Source organism: Cyprinodon tularosa, unplaced genomic scaffold (genome assembly GCF_016077235.1).
Source record: "Cyprinodon tularosa strain WSP-4 unplaced genomic scaffold, ASM1607723v1 ctg638, whole genome shotgun sequence".
NCBI classification, from domain to species: domain Eukaryota; kingdom Metazoa; phylum Chordata; class Actinopteri; order Cyprinodontiformes; family Cyprinodontidae; genus Cyprinodon; species Cyprinodon tularosa.
This window is the reverse complement of record NW_024039383.1, coordinates 93,290-113,493: the sequence shown is the minus strand read 5'-3', so window position 1 is coordinate 113,493 and position 20,204 is coordinate 93,290. Positions and strand designations below refer to the sequence as shown.

The 20,204-nt window shown below is 38.4% G+C and overlaps 2 protein-coding genes across 2 annotated transcripts; one reads left to right on the top strand and one right to left on the bottom strand.

Annotated features, from left to right (window-relative positions):
• Window positions 1–542: 542 nt before the first annotated feature.
• Window positions 543–7,920, top strand: ndufs3 (NADH:ubiquinone oxidoreductase core subunit S3). The gene is made up of 7 exons (XM_038308466.1): window positions 543–661; window positions 919–987; window positions 2,603–2,700; window positions 2,830–2,979; window positions 5,839–5,964; window positions 6,039–6,158; window positions 7,631–7,920. The coding sequence occupies exons 1-7, from the start codon at window positions 607–609 to the stop codon at window positions 7,799–7,801; spliced, it is 789 nt and encodes a 262-aa protein (XP_038164394.1). The 5' UTR covers window positions 543–606; the 3' UTR covers window positions 7,802–7,920.
• Window positions 7,921–9,928: 2,008 nt separating this feature from the next.
• Window positions 9,929–15,105, bottom strand: c1qtnf4 (C1q and TNF related 4). The gene is made up of 2 exons (XM_038308465.1): window positions 14,746–15,105; window positions 9,929–13,080 (listed from the first exon to the last, which is right to left on the bottom strand). The coding sequence occupies exons 1-2, from the start codon at window positions 15,100–15,102 to the stop codon at window positions 12,286–12,288; spliced, it is 1,152 nt and encodes a 383-aa protein (XP_038164393.1). The 5' UTR covers window positions 15,103–15,105; the 3' UTR covers window positions 9,929–12,285.
• Window positions 15,106–20,204: the final 5,099 nt, after the last annotated feature.

The following is a 20,204-nucleotide window of genomic DNA, read 5'->3' as shown; positions in this document are numbered from 1 at the left end:
TGCCCAAACAGTAAATATTTGTAATAAAAGTGCTGGCTGATTTTGAGCTTTGTTTTTTCTCTACTTGTAATACTGATCAACCAAAATTCCTTAAAATGCACAATTATTTCATATTCTATAAAATGAGCACATTGCTTAATTGGGACCATCATAGTTTTAACAACTGGTCTGAGGATGCTTGAAATGTGGAGAACTGAAGGATGCTCCTTTAAAAAACTGATCAAATTATATTTATTTTTTTCTGCAGCAAATTATAAACTAAATGTATAATTTCATAGCCACAAAATGAAGTTGATATTTATTTAAGTCAGCTTTGAAGTTAAACTTTAAACTGAAAACAATGGGTTTAAAGGCAGTACAGTGTAGCAGTATTTTTGTGTTAGCCTAGTCATTTTTGGTGTATGTCATTCTCTTTGGACATGTTTGTGACTAAAAACAAAATTGGTGCAGTGAATATACTAATTCAAACGCAAAGCATAGTTTTTTAATAAAAAAAACCCAACAAACCAAACAACTGAAAACCTTCAATTTTCTGGGATTTCCCCTCCACGCCTTTAGGGGGCGACATAGGTTCGGTTTACGTAACTTTAGGAGCGCGGTGTAAACATGGCGGCGTCGTTGGTGAGGTTTGTCCGTGGAGGTCTTGGGCGAAGTTTTAATGGTAAGTTGACGTGCAGGTCGTTCGTTATTAAACTGCTTGTATGCTATAGATCTAACCATTAATTTACACATATCGGCATGTTCATTAAGCTGGTAATTTTGTTCATTAGCCTTCAAATCTCCGACTGACCTTCGAAGTAGCTAACGCTGTTATTCTCAAACTGGCGACGTTTAGCTGTTATACACTGTTAGACCACAGCGGGTTATCAGCTGGAGCATATTTGGTTGGTGTAATTGTTGTACCTGTATCTCCCTCAGTTGCCCGGGCTTCGTGTCTCCTGCAGCAGCAACAGATCAGAGCGCAGAGCTCCACCACTGAGACTCGCCGTGAGTATTAACATCTATCGAGCCAATGATGCAGACTCTAATATTTAACTGAGCCACTATTAAGATGGACTAGTGCTGATCTTATGATACAGCATTTGTTACGTCTTAGGAGTAAGACGTTACTTTCCGGATAGAATTAGATTTTAATTCAGTTTATAGTTCCTCTTTACACTGCCATCGCAACATAAGTTATAAGAGAAACAGATCTAGCATATACTTCATTTAGTGCAGTTTCCCCTTATATCCCTTTTCTACTCCTTAATTTATAGAGGTAGACTAATACATGCTGACAGACACACCATATCTCTATTAATAATTGAACTTCATTGATCTCACATTGGTAAATTTACCTCTGCATTTAACCCATCCCCTTGGGGAGCAGTGTGGGGTGTTGCTCAGGGAGCCAGAGTGGCAGTGTGTGGGAGGGGGGCTCGAACTCAGAACCTCAGGATTCCAAGCTCTATGCCCTAATCACTAGGCCACCCCTCCCCTCTACTTAATGTTTGAATATTAACCATCGTCTTCAGTGGAGTATTTAGTTAGGGAGTTTGTGTGGGCGAATTGGTGTGAGTGTGGGTTATTTTTAGGCTGCAACTAATGATCATAATGTATAATCATAATGATAATAATCATTTAATTAATTGGATAGCAAAAGGATAGGGCTGCTCAGTGCCTTGTAGCAAAAAGGCTGTGGGTTCAATTCTTGGCCCGGGGTCTTTCTGCATGTTCTCCCTGAGCATGCATGGGTTCTCTCCGGGTACTCCGGCTTCCTCACAGAGTCCAAAAACATTACTGTTTAGATAATTGGCTTTTCTAAATTCTCTTTAGGTGTGAGCGTGTGCTTGAATGGTTGTTTTTCCTGTTTGTCTCTGTTTTGCCCTGCAATGGACTGGCGACCTGTCCACAGTGTACCTCGCCTCTTGCCCGTAGACAGCTGGAGATGGGCACCCCTTGCGACCCCAGCAGGGATAAGCGTGACAGAAAACGGATGGATAGATGGATGTATAGCAAAAGCTTCCTTAAAGAAGATTTGATACAGATTTAAACCAAGGGAAACTAAAACTTTAAAACTTGTGGAGTTCTGGATAGAGTATATTGACATATTGACGGGATGATTTTTTAAAATCTTAAATGAAAAATATTTATACATCTTTTCATAAATTTTGGTATTATTACTGCTCTAAGTGTGTTGCTCTCTCATCTAAAGGCATGTTTCAGAGTCTATACTCCAGTTAATGATTAATCAATTACTGAATTAGTTGACAAATATTTCAATAACCGATTGTTTGAGCCTTACTTATTTTAATTTAAAAAAGGAGAAATCTGAGCTTACATCTTTTTTTTTATATATATATATTTAAAAAAAACAATCCCATGTCAATTGATGACTGATTACCTTCACAAACAAATGAATGTGAAACGGTTACTGCACAGACGATCAGAGGTGCATCAGTCGGGGGATCTCTGCTCTCCAGAGTTCAACTTGAATAAATGAGTGAAATAAATTAGTTTTGATAAAGCCAAATTGTGTTATATTTAATGTATATATGCATGTGTTGCTATAGCATAGTGTATAAATAACTAAGCAACCATTTATGTTTTGCGGTTTGAACAGCCACAGTCAGACCCAAGGATGCTGTCACCCACAACCAGCTGGCAGCATTTGGAGAGTATGTGGCGGAAATCATGCCAAAATACATCCAGCAGGTGCAGGTAAGTTCAAAGCTTATACAGTGCTCCTGCTGTTTACAGGTCACTAATTCAGCAAAAAGTTACAACTCTAAATTAGATTTTTAGAAAAAGGCGAAGCTAATTAGAATTAACTTTATTTCTTATTTTAAGGTGACATGTTATAATGAGCTGGAGGTGATGATTCATCCTGACGGTGTGATCCCAGTGCTGACCTTTCTGAGAGACCACACCAACGCTCAGTTCAGGAACATGATCGACCTCACCGCTGTGGACATCCCCTCACGGCAGATCCGCTTTGAGGTTGGTTCAGAACTTCTTTAACACATGTTTTTACATCACTTTAGTTTCAGATTGTTGGACAATAATCGGCTGAGCTGCTGGGATTAAGTTCGGATTTGATATTATTTTTTATTTCAGCAATTTAAAATTTAAAACAAAACTCTATTAAATTAAATCTATTTATGGTTGTAAATTAGAAGTTTTAAAAGGGCCAAGAAGAGAAACTCTTAAAGCTACAGTGTGTAATAATTACAGGCATATAAAGTCAGAAATTTAATATATTATACATAACTATGTTATTTATCATCACCTATGAGCTCAGCCTTTTAACCATAATATTTGCGTTGCCTTAGAATTCGTTATTTATAATTACATAGGAGCGGGTCTCGCAGCCATGGAGGCTGACATCTTTGCGCTACGGCAAGCGCAGAGGCAACAAACTAGCGATTGCGAGATCTCCCATGACGCTCAAAAATAACTACGGCAAGTTGAGAGAGATGAACTGAGACGGTACTGAACAGTAGATGGCAGTATTATGCCTGAGAAGCGTTTAGTCTGCCTGAAACCAAAGAAGAAGAAGCAGGTATACTGCGCCTCAGTAACAAGAAAGGTGAACAAGGCGGCAGGCGTGAGTGACTTTGCAAACTGTTTGGCACTGTGTGGCCAAACATCAGACGAATGGAGGATCATGCCTACTCTGTATCACAACGAAAAGCGGCGGACACCGAACCCCCGTCATCTAAGAAGCGGAAACACGACGAGAATAAACGCAAGCGTGACAAGAAACGGCAAAAAACACGGATCAACATTGGCAGGACATTTACACGATGGAAGTCACTGATGGAGGAAAAAGGTTTTCAAAGTGACGCTCAAGTTGCCAGTTTTCTCTTGGACAGGTAATTAATCCTACACACACAATTGTCTAATATCACTGCAGTTTTTGGAGTACAGGATGCTCAGACCTGTCTAAAACAATAACATGCTGCGTGATGATGCTGTTACTCTCCAGTATACTTATTCAGCAACGTCCCTGACGTTTCACAGGTAATGATTCAGTAATTTTCTGTAAAATAATTTTCTGGATATATACCTCGGTTACTTCTCTCCGGCTCCTTTGGAGATCTTCAAGCCTTTCCTCCTCTGCTCTCACCCCGCTGGCTCCCCTCTCTCGCCTGGCCCTAGCTGCACGGCCTCCCTGCCTTCGCCCTCGTCCTCTCCCTCGCGTTGTAACCCCCGTGCCACCAAAATGACTTGGACTCTGTAAACGGGGGATATATATTCTTCCAGCGAACACAATCTCGCTGTTAAACTAATGACTACAATTACTTCGTCTGTTTATATCACCATGCAAAGCAGGTCACCAAGACGTCACAACGATGTAGAAAAAATAACGGGTATATTTATTATCTTAAGTCTACATGAAATCTATACCCTACACAGACTAATGAAATACTATCTGTAAAATTATCTATGTAAACAAACCTCATCACTTGAGAGGGTAGGTGATGTGGACGTCGTAGAAGAAATTTTGTCCCGTAACGCTCGCCGTACTGTTGGGGGGGAGAAGCGGTGGGGGGGAGAAGCGGTGGGGGGGAGATGTTCATGTTGCTGCGGTCTGTGGTCTGTAGTCTGACCGCTAGATGTCGCTGAAAATTACACACTGTAGCTTTAAGGACAACAAGAAAGAAGTGTATGGTTTTCATTGCTGGTGGACAGGCTGCCAGAAAAGGAGGAAATGGTCCCTGCCTGAATGAAAGACGGATGGGAGGAATAGTAATGCTACAAACAGTGGAGTTTCTGAAGGTGGTTGAGTATCAGAGGGTCAACCATCCAAAGAAATGGGCGGTGCACTTTACATGGAGACAATGTCGGTGATGATTAATAGCCGATGGGTTTACAAGAATAGAATGAAAGCTGCTATGAAGAGCTATTTTATAATCAGAAATAACGGCAGCTCAGTTTTGAGACACAATTAGATGAACCGAGAATATAAGACTGAGAGGTTTGGATCTGTGTGAAGGAGTTGTACATAGTTTGGATACTGAACAGCCAGGAAGGAGGAGGATCACAGGGAAGAGGTTTTTATCATCTGCTGCTAAAAGAAACAGCCAAAGAAAAAACAAAAAAATGTCTAATTGTTCACATTATTTATTGTAATATATTTTTAAAGATTTAAATGTATTGTAAGTCCCACAAATGATAACTGACAGTTCTTCATAAGTAGATCTGTTTACAAATACAAATTTGTTTAGTTAAAATATTGCATAGTGTGATAAGCAAGAAACTTAAATGATGTTTATTCATTCTGTTGTTCAGTTATTTAAAAAAAACATCACTGATTCTTTCCCGAAATCTGAAAATTATTATAAAAAATGTGAAGTTTTGACCAGTTTCAAATAGATCTTTTTTGTGTTTGGGTGATAAATACTTAACCCAAAATGTATTAGATAACAACCTAAAATAAAATCTTAGAGATATAAAGCTTCAATATACAAGTTAATATGAATTTCTGGGGTTTTCTTAACTTTTTATGTTGTATTGAGAAGCTATCTTGCTTTGACATTGCTGGCAGCAAAGCTCGGATGCTAAAATATTTATTTTTTGTATGACCATTTTAGTTATGGCTGCTCTAAGATTACACCCCCAACTTACTTCTGAACTGTTTAACTGTTCTGTTTTTATTTCAATTTATGCTGAAGAGCCTTTTTCTTAGTTTCTGAGCCTCACTTCTACATGTTCTGGTCACATGCTGTTCCTTCACTATTAGTTTCTGCGGCTATGATAAAGTGAACACTTGAGTCGTTAGGTAGACACCAGAAAGGAAATTGATTGTGTTCCTGGTACAGTTAATAACCCAGATATTTTGATTTCCCTTTACAGATTGTGTACAACTTGCTGTCATTGCGTTACAACTCCCGTATTCGTGTCAAGACGTACACAGATGAGTTGACGCCAGTGGACTCTGCAGTGTCCGTCCACAAGGCCGCCAACTGGTACGAGAGGGAGGTGAGTCACCGCCGTTTCTACTTAACGGGAAGGCTGGAAGCTGTGATTGACTGAGTGAATTTGTATGGCAACAGGTGTGGGACATGTTTGGGGTGTTCTTTGCCAACCACCCTGACCTCAGGCGCATCCTGACAGACTACGGCTTTGAGGGTCACCCCTTCAGAAAGGACTTCCCTCTATCAGGATACGTAGAGGTGAGTTCTGCCCGAGTTTGAGCTTAACGCTCGGATGTTCTTTGACCTGATTGATTTAATTCATCGTTTGAAATCATAGTTCAAGTACACCTAGGGGAGTGGAGGAAGCTTTGGACTGTTCCTCCTCTGGTTGTATATTCAGTCTGTACAGCTATCATGGCCTTGTTCACATTGTCAGTATAAAGTGAATAAACTGATTGCAAACAGTAATTGGATTATCTTTTCTAATAAGCACAGAGGTGATTCAGAACCTCCATCAAACCCAAAGGTAGTTTACCGGTAATGTTTAAATAGCTGGAAGGAAAATCAGCAACTATAGGCTGTGCTGAAATGAGGAATGAAGTGGTTCCTTCAACTACAATGAAAAGGACACTTATTGTGTATTTATTATCAGAATTTTATATTTGGTGTTGAAGAACTTAATTAATGTTTGAAATCCTTTTAAAACTGTCTTTTTTTTTTCCAAAATGGACTTTTTTACTAATTTCCCCAAAGTTTGTTCAGAAATAAAGAAGAAAGAAATTGAACTGTGTTTATCTTACAATGGAGAAATTACCTCTCTGCATTTAACCCATCCCCTTGGGGAGCAGTGTGGGGTTAAGGTCTTCCTCAGGGACCTAGAGTGCAGGATGTAGGGATCAAACCAGGTACTTGCAACCTTCTCAGAGCACAAGCGCACTAATGTAACCACCATTCAGAGCAAATATCAAATTCTGTTCTGTACTTTTATGTGGTGTCTTAAAGGAGCCTGTTATAAAGTGGAATTTTTTTTTTTTTTTTTTTTTACCGGTTTGTTCAATTTTGACAGCAGTGACATTGTTCTTTTTATCTCAGTAAATGAAATACAAGTTCACATTATTGTTTTTTTATGTATTGTGGTGTTAAACTGGTGCTAGTGTATGCTTTGCGCTGATTGATTTACTGCTGCTGGATGAAAGCTATGGCTTTAGCACCAATAAACTGGTTTCATCTTGGTTTTCACTGTGACTCCAACCAGAGGAAAGCGCAGCTTTCTGTTGGAAGACTACTGCAAACCAACAGCCATTCATGTAAAATTATCTTTCTTTGGTTTTTCTCTCTGATGTTGCTCTTTAACATCAGCTGGTGCCGATTTTGATCTTATTTTGACCCCTTTTAGCTGAGTTTTTCCTCTGATTCTATGAAAACAGTTGTTATCCCTTTTCTACAAAGCTGGTCTCTTTTAGATGGGGAAGCGCTCAAACACTACATTTATGCCAAGGTTCTTGCTTTGTCTAAATAGATGTGTGTGATTGGTCCATTTTTAATTTGTTTTTTCTTTCTTTATATTTAAATGTCAAGATTACTTTTTATGAAAAAAATGATAAAGATATCAATAAACAATCTTGTTTAGAATTTGAAAAAGCCTGGGGGCATTTAAGAATGTCCCAATCTGAGTGAGGAGACCTAGAGATATATTATGTTTCTGAGCTGAGCATTGTTTCCCTTCACAGGTGCGTTATGATGATGAGCTGAAGCGGGTGGTGGCTGAGCCCGTTGAGCTGGCACAGGAGTTCAGGAAGTTCGACCTGAACACACCCTGGGAGGTGTTCCCAGCGTACCGAGATCCCAAGGAGGCTGCGCCAAAACTGGAGGCAGGAGACTCAGCCCCAGAGAATAAGTGACGTCACTCAGTTCAAACCTAGTACACTTTCACCTACATGTTGTTTGCGTCCTGCCAGACAGCCCAATCTGAAATATTTATGTAAATAAAAGCTAATAATAAAACCAACGCTGGACCTTTCTTATTGTGCTTTGAGTTTTTATTTTAGAACAGCTTTCTGTTGCAACTTTACTGTTTTGTTTTGGTTAAGGAGAAAGCGGAGTAGAAAGAGCCAAAGGTTTTATAGTGACTGAGATGAGAGATTCTTCTTCTGCAAATTCATGTACCAACCTTCTTTAAACAAATTACGGTAACCATGTTTTCAATAGCTTATTTTTTCCTGCACTGTTTTGTTTGTTTACAGTGACTGTTGGTCAGACATGTACATGCTTTCATTTTGACCGTGTTCATCCTGATAATTTAAGTGTTAATGATTTTTGAATTTACAGTGGATTTTTTTTCTTATCACCAATGTGGTAAAAATTATACACTCAGATCAAATAACTCCTATACACACCCTCCTCAGGAGGTTAGATATCAACCTCAATTTATTTTAGCTGTGAAAAAGGTCCTAACATGAACCTGGAGGAACATTTCGCTTCTATTCTTAAAAGTGTAGAGTTTTGTTTTTTTTGGAAGATGCATTCATTCTAAACTTGACGTGTTTGGGATCTTAATGTCGGAAAACTCAACTGGTTCCAGGGTTTAACCGTCTAGTCTAGTGTTTGATTTTCCAGGTGAATTTATAGGTACCAGCTAAGGTTCATCCACCAATTAAGTGTCTCCCCATAAAACTGGTAGCCTAACGGCCATAGATGGGTATTTTATTAGTCGCCACAGGGAGTAGCTTACCTCACACACAAGCACTTACAGCAGAAGAAGTTATGTAGAAAATGTTTTAAAAAGACATTGAGACACTTGGCATGATGCTCCACCACTAAGCTTCATAATTAGTTATGTTTGAAAATGAATTCTGCCAAGAAGGTGATCAAATGTCAAGCCAGATTTAATCCAAAGTTCTTGCTGGCTACAAAAAGCCTGTGTTTATATAGATATATATTACTGAGCCCGAGTGTAAAATTCTGCCTTTGTGAAGTTTTATCTCTATCAGTCCACCCCGGAAAAAGAGGTTCAAATGAATAAAAGATTATAATTAGTCTGATATTGGTGTAAATCAGGGGTGCTCAAATCCAGTCCTCAAGAACTACTATCCTGCAACTATTTGATGCAACCATTTTTAACACACCTGAATCAAATGAGTGGCTCGTTACCACGCCTCTGCTGGGCTAAATGAGGGGATTGAGGCTTTAGATTCAGGTGTGCAAAGAGATGCATCTAAAACAGGCATCCCCAACCTCGGTCCTCGAGGGCCGCTGTCCTGCAGGTTTTAGAGGTTACCTTGCTCCAGCACAGCTGATTTTAATTGAAAGCTGATTAACAGGCTTTTGGTCTACTGCAATCAATATAATCAGCTGTGCTAAAGAAGGGAAACCTCTAAAACCTGCAGGACAGTGGGCCTCGAGGACCGAGGTTGGGATGCCTGATCAAAAAGTTACAGGATGGTAGCTCTTGAGGACTGGAGTTAAGCACCCCTGGCTTAGATGATCAGACCACATCAGGAAGGATCTCAGGGCTTTTAACATGAAAACAAAAACACGTCCAATCAACTTCCACATCTCTGTTCCGACTTGTAATTTTTTTTAACCCCAAATATCTCTATTTAGACCAAAAATTTAGGCTATGAATATCATCAAAGGAGACCAGCAGATTGTATAAAATCTTCACTTTGTTACCATATGTCCCTCTGAGCACCACCTACTAACATATTAAGGATTTTAATATGAAAATATAAAATAACAGAATGTATAGCAGTAGATGGTGGCAGTCTAAACAGCTATTTTCTATTAATAAACAATACAGGAAAGTTGATTTTAAATTAATTTAAAAGAATAAAACGAATCAATCATTCAGAAATTTACTTAATCAACTTTATTCATTTTCTGTACTTGTAGTTTATTTTTTGCTGCATAGTAGATTTTGTTCTCTTACCTCTGTCTTATTTACTGTTTCACTTGTGGATTTATGTGCCACAAATGAAAAACAAAACACCAGGTGGCGCTGCACCCCTGATGAATAAAAACAGCCCTGCTTGTTTGTCATCTTTCTTTTATTTCAATGCACAGTTTTGCTGCATTCACTTTACATGTAAGAATCAATTTAAACATGTCAAACAGTTTAAGTCAGACTACGGCAGACAACAAGGGTCAAAACAGTTTCCCAATGCAGTTTTTTCTTTTTTGGCAATGCAGAACACAACTCTTTGTTTTGATAACTGAATAAAAACAAACCCACATTTTTATCCATATCTGAATATTAAATATTATTACACAATCTTTGATCTAAAGCATCATAAACAGAGAAGCACGTTTTTAAAACTGTACACATAATTCACATAAAAATAAAATAAATAGGAAACAGGCATCTACTGACCTTCTGAAATTGCACAGTAATTGTGAGAAAATATTTTGTTTTTTTAGTTACATGCATGCATGATAACACAAGTCTCTGAGCCTTGCACACCAGAGGTTCTGGGTAGAATCAACATAATTTCCTGAACTGTACTCGGCCCACTGAATCACAGGTCTGTATATACATGCCCCACTCTAACACTGAGGCTAAGATGAAAAGAGGTTTATGCTGCGACTGAATATATCATCTGCCGTGAAACACATTCACTGTTTGCTCCTACTGGGAGAGAAAAATAACCAGATTTTAGTATCCTAAAAGTCTCTGCAGTCTTCAAGATTTATCTTTAGAGATTTATAGGTTTTCATATTTTGCTTGTTTTTTCCCCCTATAAATATGTCAAAAGGGAATACATTTATTAGGGTTTTCCTTTTTAAAATGCAGTTATCTTTGCAATTTATAACAGAAATCTCTTTTCACAGCGTGTGCTGTTTTTGAATTTGATTTAGAAATAGGCTTTCATTAAATACGCAGTGAGATTTGCATCTTAAACATACATTTTTGGAATAAATTTCTGCAGATCTGTGGAGTGCTCTCCCTTGCTCTTTTCACTGCTGCTGATTTTTAACTGTAAGTCATTTTTCTTTTGGGAATAGCGGCTAATTGGATTAAAATCAGGGTATTGCATCTCAAAGATATTCCACCCTTTGCTTCTCATAAATTACCAACAAATTTAAGAAAAACATCTGAATGTTCAGCAAAACTCAAATTGAACCCCAGTGGTCACCCAGGGGACAAGCCTGTTTGATAAAAGAAGGGTTCATGACAGTTTGAACTGTATCATCTTGCTCCCAGCGCTGTGAAATTAGATAAGCACATCATTGCAGCCTGGGAGAATCAATTCAATTTTCCCCACAGTGGGCTCTGTCTGAAGACGTGAAATAAATGCTGCTAGAATTAGAAATCAAATTATGTTCCAGATTCCCGCAGGCTCGGAGGAAGCATGCGGTCAACAGTTATAAGGACACAGAGTCCTGAACACGCTCCAAATCTGTGTCAGGTCCGTCCTGTGATCCTTTGCTCCAGCTGTGCCCAAGAAAACAACATCAAACCTCAAATATGGGGGAAAAAGGACTAATTTGACCACATAGTTTACATTCATTTACATGCTAGTGACATAACAAGTAAAGAGACATATTACTCACAAGCAGAAACATCAAGTCTTTGACAGCAACCCGACAGCACTTCAAGGAATATTCCATTAAGAAATGTTGAATATCTAAGACTCACACGTTTCCAGTGGATGAAGTTAGAAGTGCACCCTGAGTGCTTCGTCTAAGGGCTGAAACTGCAGACACTATCCAATCAAATGGGTTCCACTCTTTGGTATATTTGAGTTAACTTGTAAGGATATTTTTGTTTTATATTATCCTGTTATATTTATCCTCTCATTTAAAATAATTACTTTTTTTCCCAAAGGAATTCCTTTAGTTGGAATTTGTGGAAGTGTGGTTGTGTAGGGTAGCTGTCACAGAAAGCTGCAAATGGATCGATATCAGTGTCCATTAGAATAAATTTGAATTAAGTTGAAATAAATGAAATTAGATCTAAATCAGGTCATATTTAACTGAATTTGACTTTGTATATTCTGTAAAATTGTGTGAGAAATAAAGTTGATTTAAAACATGAGATACAACTAGAACGAATTGGACCCAGATGCATCACCATGCGTCTGGACCAAATAAAGTGTTGATCTAATCATGAAACGAACGAACGAACGACTGAAGAATTTTGATTTTAGACGGAAGTATTCCTATTCAAGTGAGATAGAAAGTGGACCTTGGAAGCCATTAGACATGAACTAAATAGATTTTCTATTAGGTGAGTCCAAACTCCTTTGACTTTGAGAAGGAATTCGTATGAAGAGGAAAGAAGCCAGAAAGCAGTTGGGACTCAAACACGTTCTGATGCCCTGTGTAGCATTTGACACTTTACATGAATCCTACTCAGGGTGCTCAGTCATTAACCATTCAGCTCTAGTTAAGGCCTCTTGGCAGAATATGATTGGCTGGTCGTGACAGCGGCGGAGGGGCTTTGGGGGATGTCTGGGTAAACCAGGAAACCAGTGAAGGTGATGTACTTGGCGTGGTTGCTGTAGGCTCCAAATCCGTCTCTCTGGTGAGAGTAGAGCCAGACTATGTCCCCTGGTTTCAGTGCCAGCATCACACTCTGACTCTGCAGAGCTTTCTCACCCTGGCTGTCATCATAGATCATCGCCTGCACCTCCAGACGATTCTTCATCAGCTTCACGGAAAGTGTCTTCTGGGGCAGCTTGCCCACGTTGAAGGAGAAGTAGTATGCCCCAGGGACGCGGCAGGTAAACACACCCTCCGTCACGTTAAAGTCCTCTCCAATGTTGACGAAAGCTGTGTCAAAGCTGATTGGTCGATGCTGCAGCATGCCCACCTGGTTGACTCCCAGAATGCTTTGGGTACGGCCCACAGAGAAGGCGGATCTCCCATCATCCTCTTCATCATCATACTCTTGCACTTCTTCCTCCTCTTCTCTGTGTAGCTCCTCCTTCTCTGAGTCTCCTGCCTTGGACTTGATTTGCTCTGTGTTTTGCAGTTGGAGGTCCTCCTGCTGAGGGTTATATGTGGGATGGTGCTGGTGATGGTGGGTCTGGTAGCTGTAGGTGTCGGGGTAGATGAGGTAACCATTAAAGGTGGTGTAGTGTCCAGTGTTGCTGTAGAGGGCGTAGCGAGGGTCACCATGGAGACGGAGCCAGATGGTGTCACCAAACTCCAGCTGCAGCATGACGCTCTGACTCTGCACCTGAGGATTTAATCAGATTGTATTAGCTCTGCGGGTGGGGCAAAATCTGCCCTGTTCTACATCAAGGATGCCGACAACAAACATGATTCAATCACAGAGGAGTAAGCCTCTACGAATCATCAATTCCCCCAAAAACTATAAACCCCTGCAATAAGGCTTAATCTAAGCTCTGACATGATTAAAGACCTTCAAGGTATCCCAAGAGAAATATTCTGATCCACAATATTAGGTGCCTGTTCAGTACATATCACTTTAAACTGGTAGATGATTAAAATCCGCATTGCCTTTTGCTTTCAGTACAGCATAATAAATCCTCAAAGTCATAGTTCTATTTTTGTGTTCTTCATAATGAAAGAACTGTGAAAAGTAAAGTTCCCCGATCACAAATGTTTTTTGAGGATTTTTGTTTGTACCTAAATGTTTCAGTTCATCAAACAATTTTATCATGAATATCCATCTTTCAAACAACAGATTTAACCTCCACATTTGGCCATGTTAAAGTTTTCCCAAACTGAAACCGATGTTGGAATTGGATTGCAAAACTACCTTATAGCTTATAGGAAATTGTGTAGTCACAGCTTTATATCCTTTAGGACAGCTCTGTACCTGCTGTTGCAAAATAACAAGTTTAGTAGAGAGAGATCTGGTGAAGATTCTCAGTCATCCAGGTCATAGTAATTCTAAAAAAAAGAAACTTAAAAACAATCTACTGGTCTTTGTTTCCAAGTTTGATCAAAAGGTCAGAAACAGTGTTGAGTTCGAACTCAACGCTATTCCTGACATTTTGAAGTGAGAAAGCTTCCTGGATGGGAAGCGAAACGTCTTCAAACGAGAGAACAAAGTCCAGTAGATTGTTTTTAAGTTTCTTTTTTTGGAGTAGAGAGACAGCCTGTGACTTCTGGTCTGAATTTATTGCCTTAGATTATGAATTGGATTTCACTAAGCTTTTCTATTACATAATTATGCTTTATTCGGGTTCATTGTCCTGCAAGCATCTACTTCAATCTCCAGCCTCTAACCAGTATTCTTCCTGGATTAACCTGTATATAGATCCATCCACCTTCACATCAACTCTGACCAGATTATCTCTGGGGAAAATAATAATAGAATACTTTGAAAATGTGTTTTTGGTGTTAGAAAATGTGAACAGTGCAAAAAAGTTTGAATACTAGTTCATTAAGGGTGCCAAACTACAGACCTTCAGAGTTACAACCCCTGAACTTTTAGAAGCATTCCTGTTCCAGCAAAACATGGATCAGAGAGCTGAAATACTTTCATCAGCATATCATTCAGCTCTGCAGTTACCTGGCAACAAACCAACTAGTTAGGCACTCATATATAGATATGACCAGGCACCGTATCGTCCAATCAGCCAGTCTAGAATCTCTACCTATTAAGATGTTTTGAGAACCTCCTAAGGTTGGAATATTTTTTCAACCTCCTAAACTGACTGCTTTTGATACTAAGAGCTTCTCTGCTCCCAGTTGTTGCTGTATGATGGAGCTCCTCAACTTTCATAGATTTTTATCTAATGCTGATTAACAACTGCTATTAAAGAAAAGTGCTAAAATATTGTGCAAATATTTCACAAAGAGTCAGAAATGATGGCTAAACATTTCTGAGTCTTCTAAAAATCTTTTTCTTTATAGCTTTTTCTCAGATTACCTTCCTCTCCTCTCCGGCGTTCTCCTCATACACGATGGCCTGCACCTCATTCCGGTTCTTCATCAGCATCACAGACAGGTCTTTGTGAGGGAATTTTCCCACTGTGAAGGAAAAGTAGTAGGCCCCTGGGATGCGGCAGCGAAACAGTCCAGCCTTAGCATCAAAGTCCCCACCGATGTTGACGTAAACGGTGTCAAAGGTCACTGTCATTTTTGGCCCTCCTTCCATGCTATTAGTGCGTGACACTGAGAATGCTGAGCGAAGCTCTGTGTTGTCCAGCAAACGGGCTAAACCCCAGGCAGTGCTGGCGTGTCCCAGGCAAAGGAAGCCAAGCAACATACTCCCATGCAGCAACATTTTATCTGTGGAAAAATGATAAAAAGAGAAAAACACATTTTAGTGTTACAGTCTGCTAATGGACTATAAACACTGCTGACATGTCTAAAGTTGGTTTGGAGTTTGAGGTTCCCCAAAACACCCTGATATTGGATCACCTGGTAAACTGAAACAGGTTAAATATTGGTGGGAAATAAGTTGGTAAAATAAAGGATTTTCTCCATTTTCACTTCTCCACTTAGATGCATGATTTAGCTGAGGGGCATAATTTAAAAATCTCACACATCAGTTCCCACATTACCTGCCTTAGTACTGCTTTACCATTTTGCTCTTCTTTTATTGTATCATTTATGAGAAAATATTTGACATCTTTTTTTGCACGTGCACTCAATAAAGATCCATGATTATGCGTTGAAAGCACATCCCATTTTTATTCTAAAGAATTTACCTGTAACTGTTAATTGCTTCTCAGCCTTACTATAAAAAGTGTGTTTTGATGGATGCTGGATAACTATGCCCTAAATGGAAGAATAACTAAACAGGCTACATTAGAACATACGTAAAAAAACTCACAATGACCAGAATAAGAAAAACAACAAAAACAGCAATATGAAATAAATCAAATAAGCGACTCTATTAAATGAATCCATGTTTATTATAATTTTCTACATTGCAGATGAAAAATAAAGACATCAAAAGTGTGAAGAAAAAGAACACGTAATGATGCAGTAAATATAAAGCTTAAATTCTTTAAACTTGCCCCCCGGTGTTGTGTTTAGTGCTTTGCAGACTTTTGGGATTTGCTAAATGAGTTGCAGTATGTAGACATATGAAATGGATAAACGATCAGAGATTAATTTAAAAGCTTTAATAGGCATTGTGTGGTTATGTTAGAGAAAACCTGTTAGTAACCAAACTTCTGTCCAGTCATATGGCCAGAGGTTGCCCCCCCCCCCCCCCCCCCCCCCCCACCCCCTCTACTTCCTCACTAATGAGCAGCTTGCAGAAAGGAAAGGCCTACAATCACAGGTGGGTAGTAACCACTTACATTTACTAATATACATTTACTTTACCATACACTGAGTCTGCTGTGACAAGTGGAGGTCAAGTCTCTGACTGTGACTAACTGTAACTGCTCTCTTCATCCTCTGACATGGGAGCTGGCTCAGAGTTCGTCTGACTGGCTGTGTGTTTCCTGGACAGGGCCACCTGTGAAGCTGGTTGACAGTTGCCTTTTTATATCTCTGCTTCTTTTTCTATGTCTGCTTCTTTCTCCCTGAACCTCAGTCGGCCTCAGCAGATGGCCGCTCACCCTGAGTCTGGTTCTGCTAGAGGTTTCTTCCTGCTAAAAGGGAGTTTTCCTCTCCACTATCGCTACAAGCATTCTTAGTATGAAGGATTGCCTTCTTTTCAATGAGTCGATGCAATCAACTAGCTTTCCTTAGATAGAAAACTTTGAATCAATTTGACAGTATGAACTGGTTGAATTGCCTCTGTAAAGTGCTTTGAGATGACATGTGTTGTGAATTGGCCCCATATAAATACACTGAATTGAAACTGAATACACAGTAAACTGTGGATGTTGTCACCAAAGGTACTTTACCATGTTTTACCATGAACAGCATGCATTTGTTACTAAAATGATGGGTTTCATAAGGTTTATAGTGCAAAAAAACTGATCATAGATTTGACAAGTGTTTTTCTCTGTTTCGTTTTATTTGATGCATGTAGTTAGGCTTTTACTTAGAACTATATGTCTTTCTCTATCTAACAAAATATTAAAATTTTAAGTCCATGATATGAACAGCTAATCAGTACTCGAACAGTTTTATACCGAAATACTCCTGAGTCATTTCTTGGATGGCAAAGAAATGCTGAAGTAGTCCTACTCTTACTGGAGTATATTATTTGGCTATTCTATCCACCTCTACCCACTCTGATATATGAATGAGAACTGAGTGTTTTTGGAATTACTCTCATCAGTTTGATCAAAGGTAACTCTATTTTAAAACTACTGACGATAAGCTATACCTGCATGTCTGCTTAACTAACTAATATTAATGAGTTCAACCAATCTTAGTATTGCCCATTAGAGAGAAGAACAGAACAATTGTTTAATTTTTTTGTGAAATAGATATTTGAAACTCCTGCTTTATTAACATAGCCTATCTTTATTCTACTGTTCTTCTTTAAGCATTTGGTTTAACATCAAAATATGAACAAATAACATAGACGGAATTATTATAAGTAACTATGCTTAGAAAACCAAAGAATTTTGATGATGTACCAGAAGAACAAAAAAAAAAAACACAGATTGAATTCGCAAGCATATGAAACATCTTATTAACAGTTCATTATGTATGTTTAGTGTATATTTAGTGTAATTTAATATATGACAGAATAGGAGCTACAAACATATTTATATAAATCACTGAGCCATATTTGATTAATTTAATCACACTGCTCTCAGTTGAGGGGGTAATTAATCGTCTGTATCAGTGAAGACAAGCTTTCTCACTGTCTCATTGTGTTCTTGTGATGAACCAACAGAAAGCACACATAACTGGGGGTGTCTGCGCTCTTGAGACCCTGAACACAAAGACACAAGGAATATTGTGTACTTTGTGAAGCTCCAATAGAGTTCAGCTGATGCTGCAGTTTTCAGGGAGGTTTATCAGGCTTAAATGAGCATGTTGGGTCAATTTAAAAACCCTGTATGAGGTATGAGGAGAGTAGGGCCCACATTAATCAATTGAAAAGGAAAATAACATGTCAAAGAATCATTCAACTGAGCATCTGTTGGTTGAAAATGCATCTTAATGACATCTGGGTTGTGACTGGATGTCAAGGTTAGAACTATCTGGGCTAAAATTGTTTCTCTGAAAGTACATAAATAGAGTTTTTGGTAAACAATTTATTGACTGAAGAGTTATGAATACGCAGCAATTTGGTATTTTATATAAACGTTCTTCAGGGATACTAAGTTACAGGTCCCAGTGATGCAAACCACAGTTACAATGCTTAACCTGTATAAGGCAGGCGAAAGAAATAATAATACCAGGATCCATCATGTTTCCCTTCACTCTGATTCTGGGGAAATACCAGACAAAGGAATCTCTTAACATATCCGCTGGAACCAGAAATGCAAAACAAAGTTTCCCCCACACCATCCGCCTAAATGCACCAATAAACAAACAAAGAAATGGCTACAGTAACCAAAAAATGCTATTATTTTGCTTGCAACAGTGCAACAGTATCATTAGCCGACCAAGACCGGACAACAAGCATTTATTATGTTCTAATCTCCTATAATACTTTTTTTTCCTCTTAGAGATTGTCCCCATGAAATTTTTAGAATTGTATTTTTCTTTTTTCCCCACGCTTTAGGCTTTTGTAATGAATGTTACCTTAAAACAGATCAGATCAGGTCTTGAATGTGAACTAGACTTCTGTTTCCATTCTATAATATTGTTTCAATGTTTATTTCTGATCCTTTCTTTCTTGAACCTTAAACAACAATTTAAGAAAAAATTTATCTAACCCATAGATAACAGTAGTCCAGTGCAATGTGTCTATCTTTCCATATTTCCACTGGGATTACACTACTGGGAGCGATAATGCTGACTCAAACAGAAAGAGAATGATGGCTGACAGAAGCAGAAACAAAGATTCAGAACCGTCATAGAAGATGGGCCATATTATGCATGCCTTATTTTTATATTATTACGTGATTTTGTTATTATCTTTAAAGTTTCAACATTTCTTTTTACGTTTTTGCCCTTTTTTTTTTTGCCCTTCTGCGCCTGTATAAAAGACATCCCAGTTTTTCCAAGTTGTTTGTTTAGGTTTACAATTCAGGTGAGGAACCCGCAGACTTGGTAAAGACCTATAGGTTACGTCTAGCAAAATAACCCACAGGCTGTCTGACAAGGATCCGCATATTCCAGCTAGTACATTGAATCTGCCAAGATCAGAATTTACAAGAGAGATTAAGAAAACCAGTCTAGCATGAAGCTAGCCAATTGCTAAACAAGTGCATGGTTTCTCCACTGACAGACAGAAAATCCATATAGAAAATTGTGCACCCAGTTCTTAAAAAAAAGATTTATTATATAATTATTCCACCCTGGAAAATTAACAGTTTAAATGAATATCAAAAACCCGAAATTGAATAATCTCACTGGCCATGATGAGTGAATGTAAACTGCATCCCTCAGTTCTGCTTTATTACCTATAATAGCCTAAAGACATTGTGGCATATTGACCTCTTAATGAAAGCCCTTTTCCCATTACAGACCAGTTAATTACAAAGTAAATGTTGTTCCACCAAACTAGAGTATTGACATTTGGGATGGTGACTGTAATTCTGTTTGTGATGATTAAGCTTTCCCTGTGACCTGAAGGTCGACAGAAAACAATGAAATGATGAATTCCTTTAACAGGACAGAACAAAAGTAAAATCTGTTTACTGAAGAGAGTGGGCAGGGCAGAGAAGCACCTCAATGGCTGCCGTATACAGACCCAATTTAATTATCTTATAATGTTTATCTGTTGGATTTTTAAAGCTTGGATTCAGGGTAGAAAACTCAACAGGAACGTTTTAAGAATTTGTCCATAGATTATTTTAAGTAAAATTAACATTATATTGTGCAGAAATAAATGAAAAATGATTACTTTATTACGTCTTAATCCCATATTTGTTAAAGCAAGTTTATTTGTATAGCACAATTTAATACATAGGCAATACAAAGTGTTCTACATGAAGTTGATTAAATAGAAGCTAAATAAAAACAGAATAAAAGCAGGTAGTAAAGCAGATAATACAGATGCAACACAAACTTAAACTAATACCTCAAAGTAACAGTTTTCCTTCAACATTCAAAGGCTGCTCTAAACAAATGGGTTTTTAACTTTTACTTAAAAAAAACTCAGGCTTTCAGCAGTTTTACTTTCACTTTCCTTTTAAGGAAGGATCGTGTTGACGTTTTTTTTTTTACTCAGGACACAATGAATATATTGCAGAATCATTTTTTGTACTGATGATGATTCGATGGAGAGTGTATGACTTCTACCTGCTTTCATCCAGCGTTAAAAAGACTAAAAAAAAACTTCCTTGAGATTCA